The sequence below is a fragment of the Typopeltis vanoorti genome, chromosome 2, assembly GCF_054136105.1.
Source record: "Typopeltis vanoorti isolate ZY-2024b chromosome 2, IOZ_Tvanoo_1.0, whole genome shotgun sequence".
Lineage (NCBI taxonomy): Eukaryota > Metazoa > Arthropoda > Arachnida > Uropygi > Thelyphonidae > Typopeltis > Typopeltis vanoorti.
Window position 1 is genome coordinate 147,624,513 of NC_143550.1, and position 25,009 is coordinate 147,649,521.

The following is a 25,009-nucleotide window of genomic DNA, read 5'->3' on the forward strand; positions in this document are numbered from 1 at the left end:
AAAGTTTATAGACTGCATCATATCATCCTTCTTTCTTCTGTCCTGCAGTCCACATACTCTCATTTCTCATAATCTACATTCCATAATCCTGATTTCATCTTTGAAGCCTTTCCAAAGCGCTCTTCTTTATCCCTTTGGAACCCAGGAGCCCAAATCTGCACAAGCAGTCCAAGTATGGTCATATCCAGGCCTTGTAAAGAAACAAAATGACTTGTTTGATTGAGTTGAATCAATGTTAGATCCAACACTGCAATTACATGAGTTGGATTTGTAATTTTTGTTACGTGACCTCTGAACTTCAAAATTTTTATCACATAACTCAAAGACCTGTCACCTTGTTAGTTACTCCAAGCATAATCCTACCAATATAACAAGCTTGGGTATCACATCATGCCAAAGTGCATAAGTGTACATTTGCTAACAATGAAATGATAACCATTATTATTTGCCCATACTCCCAGCCTATTCAAATCACCCTGCAAATGCTGTATATCAGTAATCTCTGATTATCCTGTCTATCTTTGCATCAGCACACAATTGAAGATCTCACTCTCTCTCGGGTCCTTCCTAGCATCATTAATACATAGATTAAGCAACATTGGTCCAAGGACTTATTGATCCCTGGGGCACACCAGTAGTCACCTTAAATCTGGCAGATTCGCATTCCCCATATACACTTTCTGATACCTATCTATCAGCCACCCACTTACCCATAGTAAGAGTTTATATTCCAATTCCATCTTTAGTTTATGCAACAGCCTTTCATGTGTCCAATAGTATCATAGCATATCCATTCCCTTTATCAAACTCAGCCATAACATTATTATAAATGAGCAAACTGCTTGGACATGATCACCTTTAATTTTTTTTTTTTTTTAATTTGTATGTGGGTTTACCCACATTCCTCCACCATCCTTTAGGACTGGTTAAGTCCTCCTAGTGAGGGATTATGCATGTATTTTATGATGCAGATTCATGTGTGTTCACGAGCTGGTTTGCCTATTCTGAGGGACAAAAAAACCCAAGCTTCTGGGTGAAAAAACCGCTCTGACTCTATATGAGACCGGTTAACTCACCTTTAGTCGAAAGAGACCAGATAAAGGTTCCTCAAGTCATGGAGGGGAATTGAACCCAGGTCTTTTTGACCAAAAGGCTTCATCTCCCTTTAGTAAACCTATTCCTTGCGAAGTATATCTTGTTTGTCCATATATTTCTGCATGCATCTTATACAAATCTTTTCTATCATCAAATTCACTCTACTAATCCAAAAGCTCACACTTCTTTTTTCAGCATAGCCTGCACACTGAATCATTTGCTATCATTGTCCTCCTTAACTCCTCATTACTATTGTATCTCAGTAATAAACTAACCCATTTTTACTTTCTTTCATATTAAGAAATTTCATATGTCAATATTTCTTTATTTATATCAACATCGTTATCCTTAGCTTTCAACGCTGCACCCTTGTCCTGCCAGATTTATGGTGCCATTTTTTAAAAACTATCATATTTTAAAATCTTCAGAGATATTAGCAAATATACTAATAAAAACATATTACCTATATTTACACATAACATCATAAATAAATAAAAAAATAAGAAAATAACATAAACCATAACCATACTTGAGTTTTACCACATCCAGGTGGCCCAACAACTTCAGTTATTTCTCCAGTATAAATACCACCATCTAACAATTTGTCAAGTCTATATTTAAAAAAAAAAAAAAAAAAAAATTAACCTGGTCATCAGGAACAAAATACACATAATAAATTCAAAATAAAAAAAATTGCAAAAAGAGCATTGATGAAACAATTTGAGTCTTTAAACATAATCACACTACAAACTATACGTTAAAGAAACTGGAAAGTTCAAATGGTTATTTTAATAAATAATATAAATATTAATTAAATGAAACACATGACACAGGATCTTTTTGTATATAAAGGTCTTTAATGGGAAGAATGGGATGAAAACTGTTTTTCAGGAAAGTAAACATTTGAACAGACTTTGAATACCTTGTGCATTTCAACACACCTCACAAATACCTCCATAGAGAGAGAGAACAAGAGAGAACCTCTTGTTCTCTCTCTCTCACTCATTATGTAATGATTTCTTCTACATCAATCCTATAAAACCCCTTAAATAACATATGTTTCTATCACATTTCTTCTTTTTTTGTTTCTGTCAAAATTTGTTTGTTAGAAACGAAAATTATTTCTATCTGCAACTGACAAACCTTAATCTATCCTTAAATTGAATTAAACTAACCTAATCTATCCTTAAAGGGAGCATCCCACAGACCTGTCGCCAATTTTGTCTTTGGCTTCAGAATCTTTTCACTCTCAAAAACCCAAGTGACCAAACTGTGTAGTAGTTCAGATGTGGTCACATAAATGCCTTATGAAAAGAGAGAAACTTCCTTATTTCTTCTTTGGCATTTTTTTTAATAATCAAATTGAGCAATTTTGCATGCTTTTGCGATATGTCCTCTGAATTTCCTACTTTCATTCCTGCAGTGCAGTTCCATCAATATAATACACAGCTTGTAATCTTTTCATCACAAAGTGCATAACCTTACACTGAACTGGCATCAGTATCCATTGCCCATTCTTTCAGTCTATTTCAAAATCAGCACAAGATCTCTGCATATCTTTACTAACTATTGCCATTTTCAGTTTAGAGCAAAAAACTGGATATTCCCTCTGAATTCATTCCCAATATCATTAAATATGATATGGAGAGCCGTGTGAAAGATAAGTCATTTTTACGATTGTTACGTTAACTGAATTTACATGATTTTGTTTAGTGCAGTGTGTGAGAGATGTATTCATCACAAAAGTTGAAATTTTTGTGGAAGGAGAACAAAACTAGTGAGTGTTTTAAGAGTGAGTGCCAGGTGGAGAGAATGAGGCATGTGATAGTATACAGTATTGATGGCAGACTGGAAAATGTTAATATTGGAATTAATGTTAATGGTAGTGAAAGGTTAATAGAAAGAAAAAGAAGAGGACCCCAATAAGGAAGCAGTGCGCTATGCTTATGTATAATCCTTCATAGGACAAAGCAAGAAACTGAAAAATCACAGAAACAGCAAGAGGTTAGCAGAGCTGAGAAGAATAAAAAAAAAAGCAGGCGGTCCAAAGTAAGAAACAAGATCTGTGTGTTGAGGCTTAAATGCTATGAGAACATCATGTTGGAGGCTTAATGGAATGTATACAGCACTCGGAAAGGATTAAAACAGACTTTAATAAATTTGGGAAACATTAATCATCAGAGATCCCACCTTACATTCTGGGCCACCTACAATCACCCATAGAGGGTGTACCACCTAGATAGGACTTTAGAGTCACCCATGTGGTTAGCTTAGTATTGTGTGGTATTTGAGTGTATGTTACATTATTTTTTTTGTAATCCCTGAAGATGTCTCAGTGACTGAGACAAAATAGTGGAAGTATTAAAGTCTGTTTTAATCCTTTCCGAGTGCTGCATACTTTCCATTAAGCCTCCAAAATGATAAGAAACAAGATCATACGAATAAATGAGAAAAATGGGGTAAGGAGAAAATTCTGTATGAAGATTCTATGATCAGAGGAGTATTTAATGAAAGCATAATAAAATTTTGTTTCCCTGGTGCAAAAATTAACCATGCTACCGGCCAAGATGTATATATACGTCCAGTTTATCATGGATGCGAAATGCATATTAAAATTGTAATACCATTGATATTACATTGAAATATATGCTGGATATGAAGCGTATGAGGATGCATATTTGATCCATAATGGCCAGTAAGGTGGTTAATTGGGATATAATGACGTCAGAATGAAGAGAGGTAAAGTAAAATAATTAATAGTTTTGGCTGGTGTCTTGAGGGAGGCTGTGAAGGGATTATTGGAAGAAACAAAAAGGAAGAGTGAGAGGATGAAGATCAAGTTTCCTGACATGCTATGATAGAGGTGAACCAAGGAGGTGGGAGATGATAGCAAATAAATCAATGTGCAGATTGTGCAGAATAATTTATGTAGAGTTTGTGAAACTATAGCCTGAATTTGACAGATGGAAGAATTTATATACACATAATTCTCATGGATGCACTTAAATAAATTTGAAGTTAGGTGTCTAGAGAGAATTTTGTTTACTGAGAATGCAAAAGCCAAAGTCAGGAAAAACTAAAGCAATTAGGATGAATGCAGATGAATGTGTGTGTGTGGAGGCATCCTTGAGATGAGTAAGAATAACGAAATGTGCAAAAATTAGTCTCTCATGCAATAATATAAAATGTGGGTAGTCAATTCAGGATATAAATGTAGTTGGGGACCTAAGGGGATGATACAGTTTTTGTATACTAATGTAAGAAGTATCACGAAAAAGAAGGAGCAGTCTTTGACATTGGTTAGTGCAACTTTGTCGAAAGTTACAGGCACTAGTGATACTTCATTAATAGCAGCTGTAGTTACAGGGATAGAATGTAAAAGGTTAAGTATTTTCAGTGAAGATAGGGGTAGGGGTACTGCTGATGACAGCAGTACCAGGTGTGATGAAGAAGATGTGCATCAGCAAATTAGCATCAGCATACAAAAACTGTAACATGGCAAGAAGAAAAATGGAATTTATACATCTACTGAGAGATAACATGAGGCAGCATGTGATGAAAGGGACTTGTGGTATGAAACTGTTGGATCTGGTCACAAGATCACAAGAGCTATCCATAACCAAGGTGGCTACATTGCCTCTGATTGGGGAGAGTGATCATATGGTCTTGACTTGGGCGAATGCAAAACATGAAAAATAGTCTGTCACAAAAAAAAAAAAAAAAAAAAAAAAAAGTGTGTGTGGGGAGGGTATATGTGGAACTACAAGGTAGGTAATTATGACAAGCTTAGAAAGAACCTTAAAACTGTGATATGACATAAAAACCTGCAAAGGAAAAATGTTAGCAGTGCGTGGGAGATAGTCAAGGGATATCTAGAAGAAGCATTATCAGATTGTATACAAGCTTAATCAAGTAGGGCTTAAATGGAATAGTGGTATCATTAAGTGGTATCATTAAGCAGAGCTGTCTCTTTTTTGTAGCTCTGCTTAGTGGTATCATTAAGCAGAGCTACAAAAAAGAGACAGCATTGTGGAAGGCATATAAGGAGAAAGGTGACTAGCATGGTAAGAAAGGCAAAATCAGATGATGAAAAGAAACTAGCTGAGCAGACCAAAGGAAATCCCAAAGAGTTCTTTTGTTGTGTGGCAAGTAAGAGGAAGAATGACTATAGAAAGACAAGTTTAACAAGTGCTAATGTTAGTAAGATGGCAGAATAGTTGAGTTACTGAGTGACCACTCTGCAAGAGTATATCATCCAAGTGAGGCTATTGCTCTGATAGATGTGACAGGAATTGATGTGAGAACCAAGGTGGATGAACTGGAGGTTCTGAGGATATTGTAGAATCAAACTGTAAATAGAGTAGTGTGATTAGATGGGATATCAGCTCATGTTTTGTAAGAATGTGCAAGCAAACTGGCAATGCTTCTGAGTTGGCTGTTCAATTTAAGTCTCAGCTCTAGCACTGTCTCAAGGCAGTGTAAAAGAGGACAAAATTTCTTCGCATAATGGAGGATTTCATTTGCAGTAGCAAATTGTGGACCACATAGTAACTTGGGAATGGCTGTAAAAGATTGGAAAAGTTGGTCAAATAGAGAATTCAGGACCAGTTGGATGAGAATATGATACTCTAGGAAAGGGGAAGCATGGCTTTTTGAAGAGATGAGTGACAGCTGAGTTAGATACAGAAAATGGCTACACAATGATACTGCTGGATTTTGCAATGACATTTTACATAATACCACATTCAACTCTGTTATGCAAATCAAAACAAATAGTGATGAATATCAAACTGGTTATATGAATACAAAGCTGGCTGATGGAGATAACAAAAAAGTAGATTACTATAAAAAGCAAGCAACTTTTAGACAGTAAATAACTGTTTGTTCCTTATCTAGTAAAGAAATTCATACCTTTTACATCCTGTATTTAGAATTGCCAAAGTTGCAGTCAAATTTCCACACAAATCAGCTGCATTCTGTGGAGGTGCAGAATAACGTGCCAAAAGTATATGACGAATGGTAACAACATCCTGACCAACAAATAAAAAATAATACAATATGCTAAATATGGTATAAAAACTTAGAACAACTCTATTCATTTCTCTAAATGATAACTAAAAAATAAATAAAAATAAGAATTCTAGCATCCAAACAAACCCATCTTATTAATAAATCAATTATATAAAAATAGATTTTGGTTATTTATATAAAAAGGAATAGTTTTAGGAAGGCTATTTGTTATCCTAAGGAATGAATAGAAGCCTTGGCTGATATCCATTATTCCCTTTAGATGAAAAGATCTAAATACATCTAGAATACACTGCTTGGAAAGAAATCAATGGATACCTTTGGCCATGAAGATGTCCACTGACTCCTTTCCAAGCAGTATATTCTAGCTGTATCTACATCTTTTCATCTAAAGACAGAATGAGAAATGCCATGCTGCAGGTCTATCTGTTCAGCAAATTGTTGATAAATTGGGCCATCCCATGTCAACAATCAGTGTTACCATACTGACATGGAAGTGCAGGGAGTCAACTGCAAGTGCTACATGCAGTTGACAAACAAAGTTTGCACCTGAAGTATCTTCAGGACTGAAGCAACTCGTGGTAAAGGTGGACAAGGCGCTCATCACTACTTGTCTTAGTATCTCCCGTAATGCAAAGCACATCTCTTTGCAGACATGTATAATGCTATGCATTAAGGGAAGGGCTCTACCCAGACCTTTCAACCTTTATTGAATGTTCAAGTACAGGTCAAACTCCAAAAACTCAGTGTTGTTCCCCTCAGTAACAGGCTCACCCCACCACCAAGCAGAGCTGCTCATTTGCTCATATGTCATCTGAGGGGTAACAGCAACAGCCGTGCCTCAGTTAACTTCATAGGCTACAGCAGTAATTCTCGGTGTGGTATGCATACCCCAGGGGGGTGTACGCAAAAGGTCTTCAGAGGGTACATGGAAATTTTCGGCTATGCATCATTAATGTATGGAATCATTATATTATATACAATTAGAGACAACTGGGATAAAAACAGCAGTAACTAATGAATCACATCTCCCCTCCAACAGAAACTGCTGTATAGACTCAAGCAAAACCATATGTTGCTGGTGCAACCTATGGTTTGCATGACATTACCCTGTCGTGAAAGTGTTAAAACTAAGAAATATATAGTGAATGTGTTTCAGATATTATGGATTTCAGTTGAAGAGAATTAGCATTTCAACTCAACTATTGAAATGCTAATTTGTCTTTCGTTCACGCGATCTTTTGTTAATACCGCACCGATCATATGCACTTCTTCATAGCTGCTCTACGTATCTCAAGTCTTGTAAATTACTGGTAATTTAATGGGAAAAAAGATGAGGCTATTTGGGTAGATAACTTTGATGATGCACACAAGGAAACTGTTCTCGATGCCTAAAGTAGCGATAGCGAGTAGGAGCTTCTTGATAAGTCACACACCATTTGCAGTTTTATTTCTGAAAACTTTAGTTTCCAAAAATCCCTGCATATATCTCACACCATGATTTTTTAGCTTTAATTTTGGGAAAAAAAGTGTTATATTCAAGTAAATACAGTAATATTTTAGCTTTCAAATTCTTAAGTATGGATCATTGGTTAAAGATTGGATTTATAAAACCCACAAAAGAGAGCAATATAGCAAATACAAGTAGCTGTAAGCAACAAGAAAAATTGATAGGGATATGTCGTTTGATATCTCTAGAGAACCAATTAGGAAGAAGATGAAAATTCTTCGTAAGTATGATATGAATTACTTGAAATATGGATTTTAATGGACGGGAAATGAAGAGGAACCTATTCCAAATTTTGTTCTATTAAAAATAAATAATATTTTTTGTTTATATTATAAAATAGACATTTATAATGAAATATACTTTATTTATTTATTATTTGATAAGGGGGGATACATGGTAATAATGAAAATTTAAGAAGAGGTACGTGGATATCTGAAGTTTGAAAACACTGGGCTACAGCATTGATATTCATTATATTGCTATAATGAATGGCAATATAATGACCCCACCCTGGGTGACAGCAACAGCCGAGCCTCAGTTAAAACTTTATGGGCTACAGCATTGCCATTCTTCACCCAAGCTTCCAACCAGTTTCGACCTTTATTGAGGTCTCATCAGTGGGAGCCAGACCAGAGATGGTGATACTAAGGTGGAAGTAATAGAGAAGTCATATTTACCTATACGAGTTTCCAAACGGTGTCTCACCTTATTATCAAATTACTCTGGATTTAGAGAAAGATGTTGGAAGTTTTTTCACTTGGTTAGACTATAATAAATTTTGTTTAATCCTTTATCCAAATGTAAGCAAACAAAGTTTACGCCTGAAGTATCTTCAGGACTGAGGCAACTCTTGGTAAAGGTGGACCAAGCTCTCATCACTAGTTGTCATAATATCTCCCATAATGCAAAACACATCTCCTTGCAGACATGTATAATGTTATGCATTAAGGGAAGGGCCACTATCCAGACCAGTTTCGACCTTTATTGAGGTCTCGTCAGTAGGAGCCAGATCCAGAGGTGGTGGTGGAAGTAATGGAGAAGTCATATTTACCTATACGAGGCCAAAAGGTGTCTCACCTTATTATTAAATTACTCTGGATTTAGAGAAAGATGTTGGAAGTTTTTTCACTTGGTTAGTAGTGATAAGCAGTTGGTCCATCTTTACCACGAGTTGCCTCAGTCCTGAAGATACCTTCAGGTGCAAACTTTGTTTGCTTACACTTGGATAAAGGATTAAACTTAATTTATTATAGTCTAACCAAGTGAAAAAAACTTCCAACAACTGATAAAGATTTTCAAGACAGCAATTAGGCTCAGCTGTGACAGAACAGTGACTTTAACATATTAGAAATGCATTATCATATATAAAGATTGTTATTATGTTGTCACACCAGAATGCAGCAAGTAATATACAATTAAATAATCTAAAAGCAAAAATTACAATAGAGGAATAAGACAAGGAGATATAATGTCATCAATAATATTCAATGCTTGCCTACAAGAAATATTTATAAATCTAAATTGGAGAAAAAAAGGTATCATAATAAACAGTCAATATCTAAGCAATTTAAGAGTCATAGGTGTTGTATGGAAAGCTAAGTCTGAGTATGAAAAGAAACTGCTCTGCAAGTTTCTTTTCATAAACACAACCAAAAAAGATTCTATCATTATGCTGTAAGTAAAAAAAAAGAATGACTCTGAAAGATTAACTCTACTGAATGCAGCATGACTGATACAGAAGTGACTGTTTAACTAATGAGCATCGAATTTGCTAAAAGCTATCAACCTGGTGTATGCAACACTGTCTAGACAACACTGAACTTACTGCTACCTCTTCAGCATATGAGGAGGAAGTACTAGGGCTGTTGCACAAATTGAATATGAATTCTGCAATAGGAACTGATGTGATATCAGCACTGATGCTAAAAGAGTGTTCAGCTAAACTGGCAATTCCTTTGACCAGGTTATATAATTTGAGTCTCAAAACAGGAAAGATTCCACAGCAGTGCAAAGGATGTATGGTAATTCCATTGCACAAGGGTGGTGCAAAAACTAATGTATCCAATTATTGACCAATCATTATCTCAGGAGTGGTGGTGAAGATTTTGGAAAAGTTGGTTAGGGCTCACATTCAGAAATGGGTTGACAGAGAATCTCTACTTTGTAATGAACAGCATGGCTTTACTAAGGGAAAGTCATGTTTTAGCGACTTGTTCACGTTCTATAATAATGCTACCATTAAACTAGAAATGGATACACCATGATACTTTTGGATTTTTCTAAGGCTTTTGACAGAATACAACATGGAAGACTGTTGCATAAATTAGAGAATATGTGATTGGATTATAAATGATTGGCATGGATAAGAGGATGGCTTACTGACATATCAAAAAGTCATATATAGGGGGTGTGAATCTGCAAGATTCAAAGTAACCAGTTGTGCGCCTCAAGGATCAGTCCTTAGTCCATTGTTATTCAATCTGTACATTAATGACATTGGGAAGGATTTGACATGCGACATACAGCTATTTGTGATTATGCAAAAATAGGTAGGGTAATTAGGAGTGCTGTTGATATGCAGCTTGCAGAATGATTTGAATAGGCTGGAATTGTGGGCATGTGAAAATGGCTGTGATTTCAATGTTAATAAATGTAATGTCATGCACTTTGGTGTGATTAGATATCCAATGTTGTATTATATTGGTAGGATTACACTAGAAGAAACTGATGAGGCTAAGGATCTTGGAGTTTTTAGTAGACAGGAAGTTGAAATTCAAGGGTCATATAGAGAAAATTGTAAATACTACTCAGAGAATAATGGCAATGCTGAAACGAACTTTGACATATAAAAATAAGGAAGCCATTTTGTCTCTTTACTTGATTGGACTACTGCATGCAGGTCTGGTCTCCGGGTTTTCTGTGATGATTCTGATTACATTGGAGAGAGTGCAAAGAAGAATTGTCAAAAATGATATCAGGATTGTGGAATATTGATTATGAAGACAGATTGAGAATTTGCAGACACTAGCAAACAGGAGAAAGAGGGATGATATGATTAAGATTTTCAAACTTCTGAAAGGTAATGAAATGTGGTATGGACTTGGGAGGTTGCAAAATTTCTGGATTTCTCTCTCAAGAAGGGGAGCATACAGAACTACAGGTTAGGCAATTATAACAAGCTTCGGAGTGAACTTGCAGCTGTCCCATAGCAGAACATATTGCAGGGGAAAGATGTTAGCAGTGCATGGGATAAAATTAGTGGGTATATGAAGAAGGCAATATGAGATTGTGTCCACATGGTCAGGAAGACAAATAAGGTAAGCATTAGATGGATGAGTAGTAGTATCAAGCTTGACCTGCAAAAAAAGAAAATGTTATGGAGAATTTACAAGGAGAAAGGTGATCAGTACACCCATGACCAGTACAAGGCTCAAGCTAGGAAGGTTACAAGCATAGTAAGAAAAGCTAAATTAGATTATGAGATGAACTTAGCCAAGGAGATCAAGGGGTAATCCCAAAGAGTTCTTCTGCTATGTAGCAAGTAAAAGGAAGGATAACTTTAGTAAGGATAACTTTAGCAAGGGAAGGATAACTTTAATGGGTGCTGATGGTATTGAGATGAAAAATTCAGATGTAATAGTCAAGTTATTGAGTGATCACTTTTCAAAAGTCTATCACCCAAGTGAGGATATCTCTGTACCTGTAGCAATGACTAACATGAGAATTGAAGTTAAAAAGCATTAAAGGTGGCTCTAAAAATGTGGTAGTTAATTACATGCCAATCATCATCTCAGGAGTGGTGGTAAAAGTATTAGAAAAGTTGGTTAAAGACAAAATTCAAGAATGGGTGGATCAGGATATGATACTCTATAGGGGCTGGCCCATGAGCAGTATAGGAGGGTACACCAGTAACAGAAGGTTACCAGCATAGTAAAAAAAGCTAAATCAGATTATGAGAAGACTTTAGTCAAGGAGATCAAGGGGTAATCCCAAAGAGTTCTTCTGCTATGTAGCAAGTAAAAGGAAGAATGGCTTCAGAAGGATAACTTTAGTGGGTGCTGATGGTATTGAGGTGAAAAATTCAGATGTAATAGTAGAGTTACTGAGTGATCACTTTTCAAAAGTCTATCACCCAAGTGAGGATATCTCTGTACTGTAGCAATGACTAATGTGAGAATTGAAGTTAAGAAATCAGAGGTACTTAGTATATTACAAAATTTAAATGCAAACACTGCTGTAGGTTTAAATGGAATATCAGCTCAGGTGTTGCATGAATGTGCAAAGGAATTGTCAAAGCCTCTTACTTGGTTATTTAACTTAAGTTTGAACTCTGGTATGGTCCCTAGGGAGTGGAAGGAAGGCAAAGTAGTTCCTTTGCATTAAAGGTGGCTCTAAAAATGTGGTAGTTAATTACATGCCAATCATCATCTCAGGAGTGGTGGTAAAAGTATTAGAAAAGTTGGTTAAAGACAAAATTCAAGAATGGGTGGATCAGGATATGATACTCTATAGGGGCTGGCCCATGAGCAGTATAGGAGGGTACACCAGTAACAGAAGGTTACCAGCATAGTAAAAAAAGCTAAATCAGATTATGAGAAGACTTTAGTCAAGGAGATCAAGGGGTAATCCCAAAGAGTTCTTCTGCTATGTAGCAAGTAAAAGGAAGAATGGCTTCGGAAGGATAACTTTAGTGGGTGCTGATGGTATTGAGGTGAAAAATTCAGATGTAATAGTAGAGTTACTGAGTGATCACTTTTCAAAAGTCTATCACCCAAGTGAGGATATCTCTGTACCCGTAGCAATGACTAATGTGAGAATTGAAGTTAAGAAATCAGAGGTACTTAGTATATTACAAAATTTAAATGCAAACACTGCTGTAGGTTTAGATGGAATATCAGCTCAGGTGTTGCATGAATGTGCAAAGGAATTGTCAATGCCTCTTACTTGGTTATTTAACTTAAGTTTGAACTCTGGTATGGTCCCTAGAGAGTGGAAGGAAGGCAAAGTAGTTCCTTTGCATAAAGGTGGCTCTAAAACTGAGGTAGTTAATTACAGGCCAATAACCATCTCGGAAGTGGTGGTAAAAAAGTATTGGAAAAGTTGGTTAAAGACAAAATTCAAGAATGGGTGGATCAGGATATGATACTCTATAGGAGCCAACATGGTTTTGTTATAGGTCAATCCTGCCTTAGCAATTTATTAACTTTTTATAATAGAAAGACATCTGAGTTGGGCAAAGGAAATGGCTACACAGTGGTACTTCTGGATTTTGCTAAGGCTTTTGACAGGATACCCCATGGAATACTGTTGCGCAAATTGGAGCAGATGGGGATGGATACTAAACTGGTGATACGGGTAGGAGAATGGTTCAGGGAGAGATACCAAAAGGTGGTGTATGGAGGAGTAGAGTCCAGGATAAGGCAGGTGACCAGTGGTGTGCCTCAGGGCTCTATGCTTGGGCCATTGTTGTTTATTTTGGATGGAAAGAGACTGAGGGGTGTTGGTGGATAGGAAGGGAGATGAAGTTCAGGGGACACATTGCTAAAAGGTGTCCAAGATTGCACATAGGATTACTTGGTTATTGAGGAACACACTAACATCCAGAGATAAAGAGGTTATATTCCCCTTTATAAAGTGTCGATACCTCCACATTTGGATTACTGTGCTCAGGTCTGGTCACCTGGATTCCTTGGAGATGAGGAGGTTGTGGAGAGGGTTCAGAAAAGAGTGACTAAGTTGGTGAGTGATGCAAAAAAATGTTCCCTACATTGATAGATTGAGAGCTTGTGGATTGCAGAGGAGATAGAAGAGGAGATATGATAGAAACATTTACATTACTAAAATTTTTATAAGATTGATGCAGGGGAAATGTTTCAGTTGTGTGAAAGTGATGGAAGAACAAGAGGTCATCCCTGGAAATTAAGGAAAAGTGTGGTTAACAAGAGTGTGAGAACGAGGTTTTTTGCATGGAGGGTGGTGAATGAGTGGAATGCATTGCCTGACTCAGTTGTGAGTTCTTCATTTGTAAATAAATTCAAGAAGAGCTATGATAGATATTGTTTTGATAGTTTGGGTCTCCCGCAATGAGTCTACTGACTCCATGGAGATACCCGTAATAATAATAATAGTAATACAGAATTTCAGTAGATGGAATTTTTCATTTTATGGAGGGTGGGGCAAGGACGTGAGGGCATCCACGTAAGTTGAGAATGCTTTCAAGAAGGGGATTAGGGCTTGATTTTTCTCTCATAGAGTAGTGCGTGATTGGAATGGATTGCCATTGGATGTTGTGTGTATAAATAGCATGAATAAATTCAAGAACAGGTATGGAACGTGAAGGTGAAGGTAAGATGGCGGCTCGCGTGTTAGTGTTTCGTGTCGTGTATTTTGATGGTGAATTGTGAATTTGACTGATAAGTTTTAAGAGATTTATGCTTATTCTTTAGTAATATCAGTTATTTGCTACTGCCATTGTTGTTGTACTTTAACATCTTATTGCTGGTTGACACGCCTATGCTTGATATTGCAGGCAGTCCTTTGCGGCTGCGGAATATTTTACAAAAATTTCTGCTGGCAGGTCTTCAGACCTGCGGGATATTTTATTAACGCACATACGAAGTTAAATCGATATGAGCGTACCTGACCTAGACGTATTTACTGATTTGCTCGATAAAGAGCCAGCTCTTGAACTCATTGATAAACTCCAAAAGAAGTTCAAGCTGGCATGGCCTACTAGTATGATTGACCCCGACACTATTATCGAGTCACTCGATAAAAAGTTAGCACTCAGTTTCATTAAAAAGCTCCTCAAAAAGTTTGAACGGGATTGGCCCGGCTACTTAAATTTGTATTCCTCACCTGAAGTCGATGCTGAGGAAAATGAAGACTCCCCTCAAACGGAGGAAAAACTCAATCTAGTTGTCTCTACCTCTAATCCTTCTGATCAAGAAGAAACCCACGCACGTAAGAAGAGAAAAATTCTTGCTGCTGAGTCAACAAATGTTGTTGGTATGGACGAGGATGTTCCCATTTCAGATTCCTCTGTTTCCCCCAATGAAAAGGTGCCACCGATTATCCTAAGGGAAAAGCAGAGATGGTCATCACTCAGAACCATCATGGCTAATTCACAGATTCGTTACACGTCTGCTAAAAATTCAGACGAGCGAATACATATCCAGCCCACCACGGTGGCTGACTATAGAAATCTTACAAAGGAACTGGACACTAGAGGAACCCAATATCACACATTTTCACTTGCCTCCGAAAAAAATCTGAAAGTAGTCTTACGTGGAGTCTCCGAGGATATTGACACAGATGAAATAGTTGCTGACCTTAACCTACAGGAACTACCCCCCATAAAGGTTACTAGAATGTTTAGATCAAATAAGACACCTATGCCTTTAGTTTTAGTAGAAATTCATAACATTTACAAAGACATTTATAATTTAAAATCAATCTGTGGACTCAAAATCACCCCAGAACCATTGAGAAAGAAATCATCTTCTGGGCAGTGCCACCGATGCCAAAAATTTGGCCATGCCCAGAAGCTATGCAAAGCTCAATTCAAATGCCTAAAATGTGGCGAGAATCACCCCACAAACACCTGCGCCAAGCCAAAATCCACCCCGGCTAAGTGCGCTAATTGTGGGGGTCCTCACCCTGCTAATTATAGAGGGTGTATACATCACCCCAAAAACAGATGGAATGATACAAGTCATCAATCTACCTCGTCATCTAGTGCAAGAGTTCCTGAAGCTCAGGCTACTCAGTTCTCCAAGAGTGAATACATGACAACAGGTGCTCGCCCATCATTAACTGAGCCCCTTAAGAAAACGAATCTTCAACATCAAGTAAGAACATATGCCGATGTGGCCCGCTCCAATCAGATAGTACAAACCCAGAACCGGAATAATCCACACTCAAATCTATCAGCTGTTATCACCTCTTCTCTTGCAAACATGCTGCAGGATTTCAGCAACTCAAATCCATCCTTAAGTGTCACAAAAAGATTCCTACAGCAAACCCAATCCATATTATCGGCACTCTCTGATGCATAGGAAAAAAATCGTCCCAAACTCTCTTAGGATTATCGGTTGGAATGCCAACGGTATAAAAAACAAACTGTTAGAAATCCAGGAATTTAATAATAGATACAACCCAGATATACTGCTAATTAATGAAACTCACCTGAGGCCTGCTGACACCCTGAAAATCAGAGGATATCAGATTTACAGAAACGACAGGCTTGGGTATAGAGGTGGAGGTACAGCCACCCTTATCAAAAACTATATCAATCATCACTCAATAACCAACCCTACTACCACCAACCTCGAAATCACAGGAATCAATGTTCTCACAAACTCAATTGGAAACCTCAAAATTTTTTCTGCATACAACCCTCCATTAAAGACATTACTGACCTCAGATCTAGATGCCATCCTTGGAGTAAAAGGACCGGTCATCATTGCTGGAGATCTCAATGCAAAGCATCCTGCTTGGAACAGTAAATCTACCAACAAAAATGGTTGCATCCTTTCTAGCTACACAGGATTAAACCATGCTGTTGTGGCTGGACCTACCGAACCAACTCATCTCAGTACATCTGGCACTGCTGATATCCTGGATATAGCCATCCTGCAAGACATTAAACTACAGTACAACCTTACATCACTAAACGAGCTGTCGTCGGATCACAACCCAATTCTACTGCAATTGGGAGAACAAGAATGCCTGTCTCCTCCTTCTCATTCAGGCATATCGTGGGAGAGATTGTCTAAAGCACTTCGGGATCAAATAGGACCCGTCCCTCACATATGCACACCAGAAGATGTGGAATCTGCAGTGACTAGCCTCACCCAACAGATTAAGTCCGCTATAATGGTTGCATCCTACCAGAAACCTGTTCCCAAGCCTGATCGTTTGCCTGAGGACATTATGGACCTGATCAGAGAGAAGAGCAGAGCTAGGAAGAGATTTCATAACACTCGTGCACCTCAGGATAAGACAGTGCTTAACAGATTGAATGGAGCAGTAAGAGATGCACTTAAAACACATAGAAACGAAGTTTGGGATAAAAAGTTAGCCTCTATCTCACCTATTGATTACTCTATCTGGGGCCTACTGAGAAATATCAAAAATAAAACTAGATCCCTCCCCCCCTATAATCTCAAACCAGGGCCTAGTCCACACAGATGCAGATAAGGCAGAAGCCATACTTAAAAATCTTGAGGATCAGTGCAAACCTTCTTATAACAACATTGATTTCAATCATCTGTACAAAATCCACAGACAGGTTAGGCATGCACTAAACCTCCCGGACACCAGTGCCAATCATATTGCACCCGCATCACCTGTTGAATTATATGATATTATTAAAAAACTTAAGAACAATAAAGCTCCTGGACCAGACAGCATCTCAAACAGGGTGATCAAGCTGCTGCCTCGAAAAGCTATAGTGCATCTGACCAGTATAATAAATGCAATCTTAAGACTTCACTATTTTCCTTCCACCTGGAAAATGGCTGATGTGATTCCTATACATAAGCCAGGCAAAGACCCACACTTACCGCAGAATTATCGTCCAATCAGTCTCATCTCCAATCTGGGTAAGGTTGCAGAGAAGGTCATCCTCTCACGACTCCAAACCTCAGTAAACGATCTAAACATCCTCCCTAAAGAACAGTTTGGATTTCGACAACACCATAGTACTATCCAGCAAATCCACAGAATTGTGGAATATATCACCACCAGCTACAACTGGCGCCAGTGCACAGGAGCGGTATTCCTAGACCTATCTAAAGCATTTGACAAAATCTGGCATTTTGGACTCCTGCACAAACTTATTTCAGCCGGTATCTCACTAAAAATGGTTCATCTAATCCGTTCATATCTTCAGAATAGATCAATGCAAGTTAAAATTAACGGTTCTACATCGTCCCAGCGCCATATCTTTGCTGGAGTGCCACAGGGATCTCTACTGGCTCCATTGCTGTTTTCTGTATACATGTCAGACATCCCACACAATCCGATGACTTCCATTTTAGCACTGTATGCGGACGATACGGCAATACTAACCAGATCTCTCAGACCCCACTTCGTTACCAGAAAGCTTCAAGAAAATCTTCTAAAGCTGGAGGGTTGGTTCTCCAAGTGGAGATTGGAAGTCAACCCCCTGAAAAGCTCAGCGGTTCTCTTCTCAAAAAGGCCAATGTCTCCTGCAGGAGATGTATTACTATTCAATACTAAAATTCCCTGGCAGAAAGAAACAAATTACCTGGGTGTGATTCTCGACAAAAAGCTAACTTTCAACCAACATATCAAGTCTGCATGTGCAAAAGCATCTAAAGCCATAGCTCAGATCTACCCGCTAATTAATAGAAACAGCAAACTCAGCAACAGAATCAAATTGCAGCTATACCAGATGACGATTCGTCCTATAATCACCTATGCCTCTCCAGCCTGGAGCCACACCTCTAATACTAACATTATTAAGATACAGCGAGTGCAGAACAAGTGCTTGAGAATGATTTTGAACGCCCCGTGGTATGTCAGAAACAGCCAACTCCACAGAGACACAAATATTCCCTACCATTCTTTGCTGGAGTGCCGCATTATTCTCTCTTATCTACAATCCTTAGCTTCCAAATTTTTTCTAAAGACGTCCACACATCCCAACGATTTGGTTCAACAAGCTGCAGCATACGAGCCAACGGACATATTTAAATATAGAAGACCAAAAACTATATTAGCCTCCTATAGCGATACATAATTTCCATGCCCATTCAGGGCGAGCAAACTGCTCGTAAATTTTACCCTCACTGTAACCACGACAGATGGCGGGGAATATGAAAAGCATTTTGCTTCACCCTTAAAGAATAAATGTCAATTGTCAAAACAGGTATGACAGCTGATGTGAATGGTATGGCCTTCTTCAATGAGTTCCTGACTCCCTGAACTCTTAATAATAATTAATAATCTTTTTCAATAACTTCCAGAACATTTTGCTACCTTCCTGACATTTTCTATATTCTTACCAAAGTCTTTCCATGACTTTCGTTTAGCTACTTTTACACATAGCTTAGCTCTTTTACATCTATCTCTGTATTCTTTTATGGCATCTACTGACTTATTCTATTGATTCTATAGCTGCTAATCTTGTTGTTGAATTGCAAAAGTTGGTTTATCATTTTTACATAGCAAGTGATGAAATCAGTGATTGTTATTTGTTTACTAAAGTGTATGTTGATTTATTTTTCATTATCCTTCTGAGGAATCTTTATTATGAATGAGAAGCTACAATCCAAACAGATCTTGGAAAAACTGAGTATTTCACAATAGGTAAAGGGGCACAACAAGGATGTATTTTATCTCCGTACCTGTTTAACTTGTACAGCGAATACATTTTAAGAATGGCAGGACTGCAGGAATCTTCAGTTGGAATTAAAATTGGTGGAAGAAATATTAATAATTTGAGGTATGCAGATGACACCACCCTGCTAGCAGAATGCAAAGAAGATTTTGGAGGAAGTTATTATGAAAGTTAAAGAAAAAAGTGCTAAATATAACCTCAAACTTAACCTCAAAAAGATAAAAGTTATGGCAACATGTGAACTTAATGATTTTGAAGTAGATGGGGAGAAAATGGAAGTAGTTAACAATTTTGTGCTCCTAGGATCCTGAATTGATAAAGATGGTTATTGTAATGAAGAAATTAGAAGAAGATTATTACTCGGTAAGGAAGCATGACAAATTTAAGCAAGATCTTTAAAGATAAAGATATTAGCCTCGCAACAAAAATCAGAATTGTGAAAGCAATGGTATTCCGTGGTACTGTGTGGATGTGAAAGTTGGACCCTGAGAAAGAGTGAAAGCAGGAAGATAGATGCATTTGAATTATGGGTTGGAGACACTTACTAAGAATACCATGGACTGCAAAGCAAACCAATAAATCAGTGATAGATAGAATAAAGTCAGATTGCTCCCTCGAAGCTACGATCATCAAGCAAAAATTGTCATACTTTGAACATATTATGCGAGAAAAACAGTCTGGAGAAGATGATGATGATGCTTGCTAAAGTTGATGGAAGCAGGAGAAGAAGAAGACCAAGAATTAGATGGGTGGATGGAGTTAAAGAAGCAACTGGAATGCACTTGGAAATTCTGAAAGATATGGCCAGGGACAGATCTAAATGGAGAATGTATGTTCATAGAATCATCAGGAGTCGAAAATGACTCGATGGAACATAACACACACACGTGCGCGCGTGTGCGTGTGCATCGCTTTATTATTATTTTTATATAAAATGTTGTGATATTATGGATAAAATTTATGGTATTCTTGGTGTTTTTAAAAGTTAATAGAACTGTTTATTTGAATTACTGTTACATGTACTGTTTTATGCACTACTGACTGACATCAGTTTTGCTGACAGCTCATTTATCAGCATATAGGCGCTTCACGTTATACATACTGTTTACTGTTTCTTTGTTTACGAAAACATTCACAATTTGTGATTATATAGTGTGGCCACTTTATTATGTACATTCATCTTACATTGTACAGCAATTCCTTCAGCTTTCACACCTACTGAGAGAAAGAGGTCATGTTCCAGTAGCCATTTCACATGACATTATCCTGTAACATTGTGAATTTACTTGCTTTAAACAGTCATCACAAAGAAGGTACACAATATGGAAGATATATCTGATGCATAACAATGTTTACAATGAACATTCCAATCAGGCATTGGAAGCATTTTTTTTATGTTTATCCCACACACAAGTAGAAGAACCTATTAGTGCTATGCGTGAGGTGTAGATGTGGATTGGGAAAGAAGAATCCTATTGACATTTTTCTTAAAGAGATGTAGGTTGAAATTGTTGGGAAACATATCATGAGGTAGGCTGTTCCAGAGGACAGAGGTAAAAGGAATAAATGAGGAAGAGGAGAAGCAGGTTCAATGAGTTTGCAGTTGTACTGTGAAGGGATTTTGGACAGCAGCTGCTCTTGCTTTAACAGGCCTAAGAGCAAGTGGAGAAATTATGTTTGCCAATTCATTGTAGTAGTAACCATAGAAGTACCTGTGGAAGAAACAGAGCTGAAACATTGTATCGCTCAGATGGAGGTTGAAAGCCTCCGTAGCTCAGTCAATATAGACGAAACCCTTTGGTCAGAAAGACCTGGGGTTCGATTTCTGTCAGTGACGTGAGGAACCTTTATCTGGTCTCTTTCAACTAAAGGTGAGTTAGTCGGTCTCATGTGGAAGTAGGGTTTTTTTTCACCTGGAAACTTGAGTTTTTCGTCTCCCAGAACAGGCAAACTGGCCCCATGAACACACACATGGATTACAGTCCTGAATACGTCCCAGTCATATGCCGATCTCAAGCCTGGATAAAATTGGGGGACTGGGGAAAGCAATGGTGAACTACCCTGTAAAAATCTCACCAGGAATACTTTGTGGGCAAGGCTTACAAAAGTCACCTATGGTCAGAAATGAATGAAAGGGAAAATCAGATCAGATCAGATGGAGGTTGAAGGGAGCCTGTGAGGAAAGGGTCATCTATGAGCTGAATTGCTCTCCTTTGGACAGTATCAAGAATTTTTAAGGTGGTTTTAAGTGCACCACCCCAAATGTGTGTACAGTATTCTAAGGATGGGTGGATTTGGGATTTATATAGGGTTAGTAGCTCGGTGGATATAAAATAGCTTTTTGAGCAGAAAAGAATGCGTAATGTTTTAGAAGATGAGGAAGATACTGATGAGATGTATTTGTGCCAAGAGATGTTGGAGTAAAATGTCAGTATAAAGAGAGAGGGAGTTCATTTGTTTTGGCGATTTGTTCTGATGTGGGTATTACTGGTGATGAGGGAAGGCGAGCTAAAAACCCTTTGCGAAACAAACGGCAGGACTGCATTTTGGCAGCACTGAAGGTGACTAGTTATCCTTGTCTCACTGAGGATGGTATGGAGATCAGTATTTAAGGCACTGGTTGCAGATGATCTTGATGTAAGAGAAGTCTGGAAACTACTTTTCTCATCCTACTCCTTTGTCAAAGGAGTAGGATGAGAAAAGTGCTAATCATCAGTAAAGCTATGGATAGGATTTGTAGTGATTGAGAGTAGATCAGCCTTCAATATTCTCATTATAGATGATAGTCACAAGCCCATAACTCACAACATATTTCAATCCTCCCATGAATAGTACAACCAGACTGGAAAAATGTCACTTGATCTGTTCAATCCAATCTTCACATGAGCAATGTTATTGGTCTGTACTTACCATAAGCCATGCTTCTTTATTCAATGTGAAAAAATGTAATACATTGCAGGACTGTCTGTTTATTATATGAGGGTTGTAAATAAAGTAGCGGCAACATGTGCACAAAATGTAAAATAGTTTATTTATCATATCTATACAATTACATCCAATGTAATCTCCTGCCATGTTCTGCACCAGTTTTTATGTTTGTGGGAGCAGCTGGATACCATCAGCAGTGTTACCTGTTGACATCAGTAACAGTGCAACCTACTGCTAGAAGAACCTCTTGCACATCATGTAACCGCAGACCTCTGAGGGTTTGGAGAACAAGCAGAAGTCACAAGGACTCATATCTGGTGAATAGTGATGATGTTCCAATTCTTCCCATTGCCACCTGTCTAACATCTATATCATCAATTGTGACACATGACATTGTGCACTGTCGTGCAATAAACATGGTGGAGAACCTGTGAAAAAATGTTGTCACTTTCTCCTTAAAGCCAGACGCAAATGGTGCTCCAGAAATCATCAATAGTACTGTGCATTAAAAGTTTGCCCTTAGAGAACAGAATCATGAAGAATGGAACCTTGAACATCATTAGCATTAATCAGCATGACTTTAACTTTGCTGGGTTCCTGGTATTTTCAGATGAGGTTATCCTGATCAGGCTACAATACGATTCAGGAATGCATTCTCTTCATTTTCATATTGTTCCAGATGGAGACTATCAACTGCATACCTGTGCCATTTTTGCATCTGTCAAGTAATGCAGAACCAAACAAGCTGAAATTTTGTGTATGCTGAACCTCTTTTTTAGCATGTGACAAACACATTGGTGATTTTATCCTGGTTTCCTGGGCCAACTGCATACAGTCCATCACTAATCAACCATGAGGAGTCCACAAACAAGCTCAACATGTTCATCTGAAATGGCGAGTCATTCTGCACGGTGATTATCATCCAGGTGATCTTGCCCTGCATGAAATGCACTGACCTATCTCACAACAGTCCAGTAGAGCACTGTCTTCACAGACTTCCCTAAGGCCATGATAACAGTCGCTCACAGTTTTACCTCATGCAACTTGGACCTTGATCCAGAATTGTTGCTCTAATTTTGTGAACATCCTTAGAGCATTGCATACTGAGATGTTGACTTTAACCACTTCTCCATACATGGATACTTGTTAGAATGGGCTGTGTCACCTTATGTGCATGTACAGTACATACAATTAGCACCTCTATCTGCCAAGAGTAACATTTGAGTTACTAACTACATCTCCTGACAGTGTTGTCACTACTTTATTTACAACCATTGCACTCCAAATGAATAGTGAAACACATACCATTATGGTGATAGCAAATACTACTTAACAGTTACTGAAGAAACACTTTTACTAACTTCTAAAACAAACAAAAATCAATAAATTATTAATCTCTGTTACAGTAATAACAAATCAAATTTGATTATATTTGAACAATAATAACATAGTATATTTGAATGAAATGGAATTATCTTAACACAGCATCTCCACATTATTATTATTATATGGGCACCTCCATGAAGTCCAAAGACTTATCACAGGAGACCCAATCTATCCATACAATCTATCATACCTCCCCTTGAACCCATTAACAGAAAAAGCACTCACAACTGACTGCCGCAACCCATTCCACTCATTCGCCACTCTCCAAGCAAAAAATCTAGACCTCACACCCCCTAGTGACTACACCTTTATTCAACTTCCAGGGATGACCCCTTGTTCTGGTCCCTCTAGCCAAATACTGAAACATTTCCCCTTCATCTATCCTATAACACTCTTTACGCAATTTAAATGCTTCTATCGTATCTCCTCTTTTTCTCCTATCAACCAACTTCTACAATCCACACACACACACCTTCAGTTTATCCTCATAGGGCACATTCCACAGGCCATTCGCCTCTGAATCATCTCCAATGCGTCCACATCCCCAAGAAACTCACTGCAACTGGACAAACAAGACGTGTGCCCTTCAGAGCAAAAAAAAGACCAAAATCGATTTTTTTTTCATGACGAGAAGAATCTTTGTATTGTTTTTAAAGCATCGCATGAGTCCCTATATCATAACAACACTAACGAGTCTTCTTATTCCTCCTTATTGCGCTTTTATCCCGGGGTCCGCTATGATTATGCGACTCTAATAACACTAATGAGTATTACATAAAAATCGCCTATGTTTACTAACCTTATATGGCACTGCTATCAAACGTGCCAATAATTCTGATTCTTGCGATACAAAATCATATACCGTTCGTATGTTACATTTCCTACAATTCTGAATTACTTCAGAAGTTAATGCAGGGGCAAGCGAAACACGAAGTAAAGGCATCTTACAATATATATCTTTTAAGCATTCAGTTGAAAATCCCGCTCACTGATATGGTTCAACAGGTTACGTCAACAGATTTCACTTATACACAAAATATAAAAGGCGTTAACTGTTTTGTTTGATTTATTTACGCAAAAACCACCGACAACAGCATTCTCTACCTGAAAACAATTTTATCGTACTCCAACTTCCTGTTAAGAAACATTTTCATCGCGCACCTTTTCTTGTAGTTATTAAATTTTTGGTATCGTCTAAAAAATAAACAAAACCACGTGACTTGAGCTCGACTCAGATGACTGGTTAGAAGTGGAAGTAAAGTTTTCGGTTGTTTTTATTTCCAAGGTGAGTGTTTTTCATATTCAGAATGGCGCTTTAGCAATTTTTTTCGTGAAGGAAGGTTGTGGGTAGATTCGCATTTTAGTGGTTTTTGGCATTATTTCATCAAATGGATCATCTGTTGTTATACTGTTTAGTGCGTATTTTTGTTTATTATAGTGGAATACTTATTTTAATAATTTGTTTTGTTTGTTTTGCAAGAGGTGTTATAATATCTTGCTTTCTGGATATTTATTTTTTTGAAGGTATATATTTTTGTGATTAGCGATTGTGATTGTGGAGTATATTACTTTTTTTTTTTTTAAGATGAACCTGTTGTTATAGGTCGGCATTCAATTAAAAATGCCATGATATTATATTGTTTCATGCTTTATCCAAGTACAAGCACAAAGCTTGGGTGTGAAGATACTTCACA

At 37.7% G+C, this 25,009-nt stretch overlaps 1 protein-coding gene across 1 annotated transcript in view; it reads right to left on the reverse strand.

Moving 5' to 3' along the window:
* Positions 1-24,520, reverse strand: part of LOC150109515 (DNA repair protein RAD51 homolog 4-like) — a 120,302-nt gene extending 95,782 nt beyond the window's left edge. Inside the window, exons 1-3 of the mRNA XM_090413397.1 lie at positions 24,115-24,520; positions 6,007-6,125; positions 1,625-1,706 (exon numbers count right to left, since the gene is read on the reverse strand). Of these exons, the coding sequence (XP_090269523.1) occupies positions 1,625-1,706; positions 6,007-6,125; positions 24,115-24,258 (345 nt within the window). The 5' untranslated portion in view covers positions 24,259-24,520. The remainder of the gene's footprint in view (positions 1-1,624; positions 1,707-6,006; positions 6,126-24,114) is intronic.
* Between the last annotated feature and the right edge of the window lie 489 nt (positions 24,521-25,009).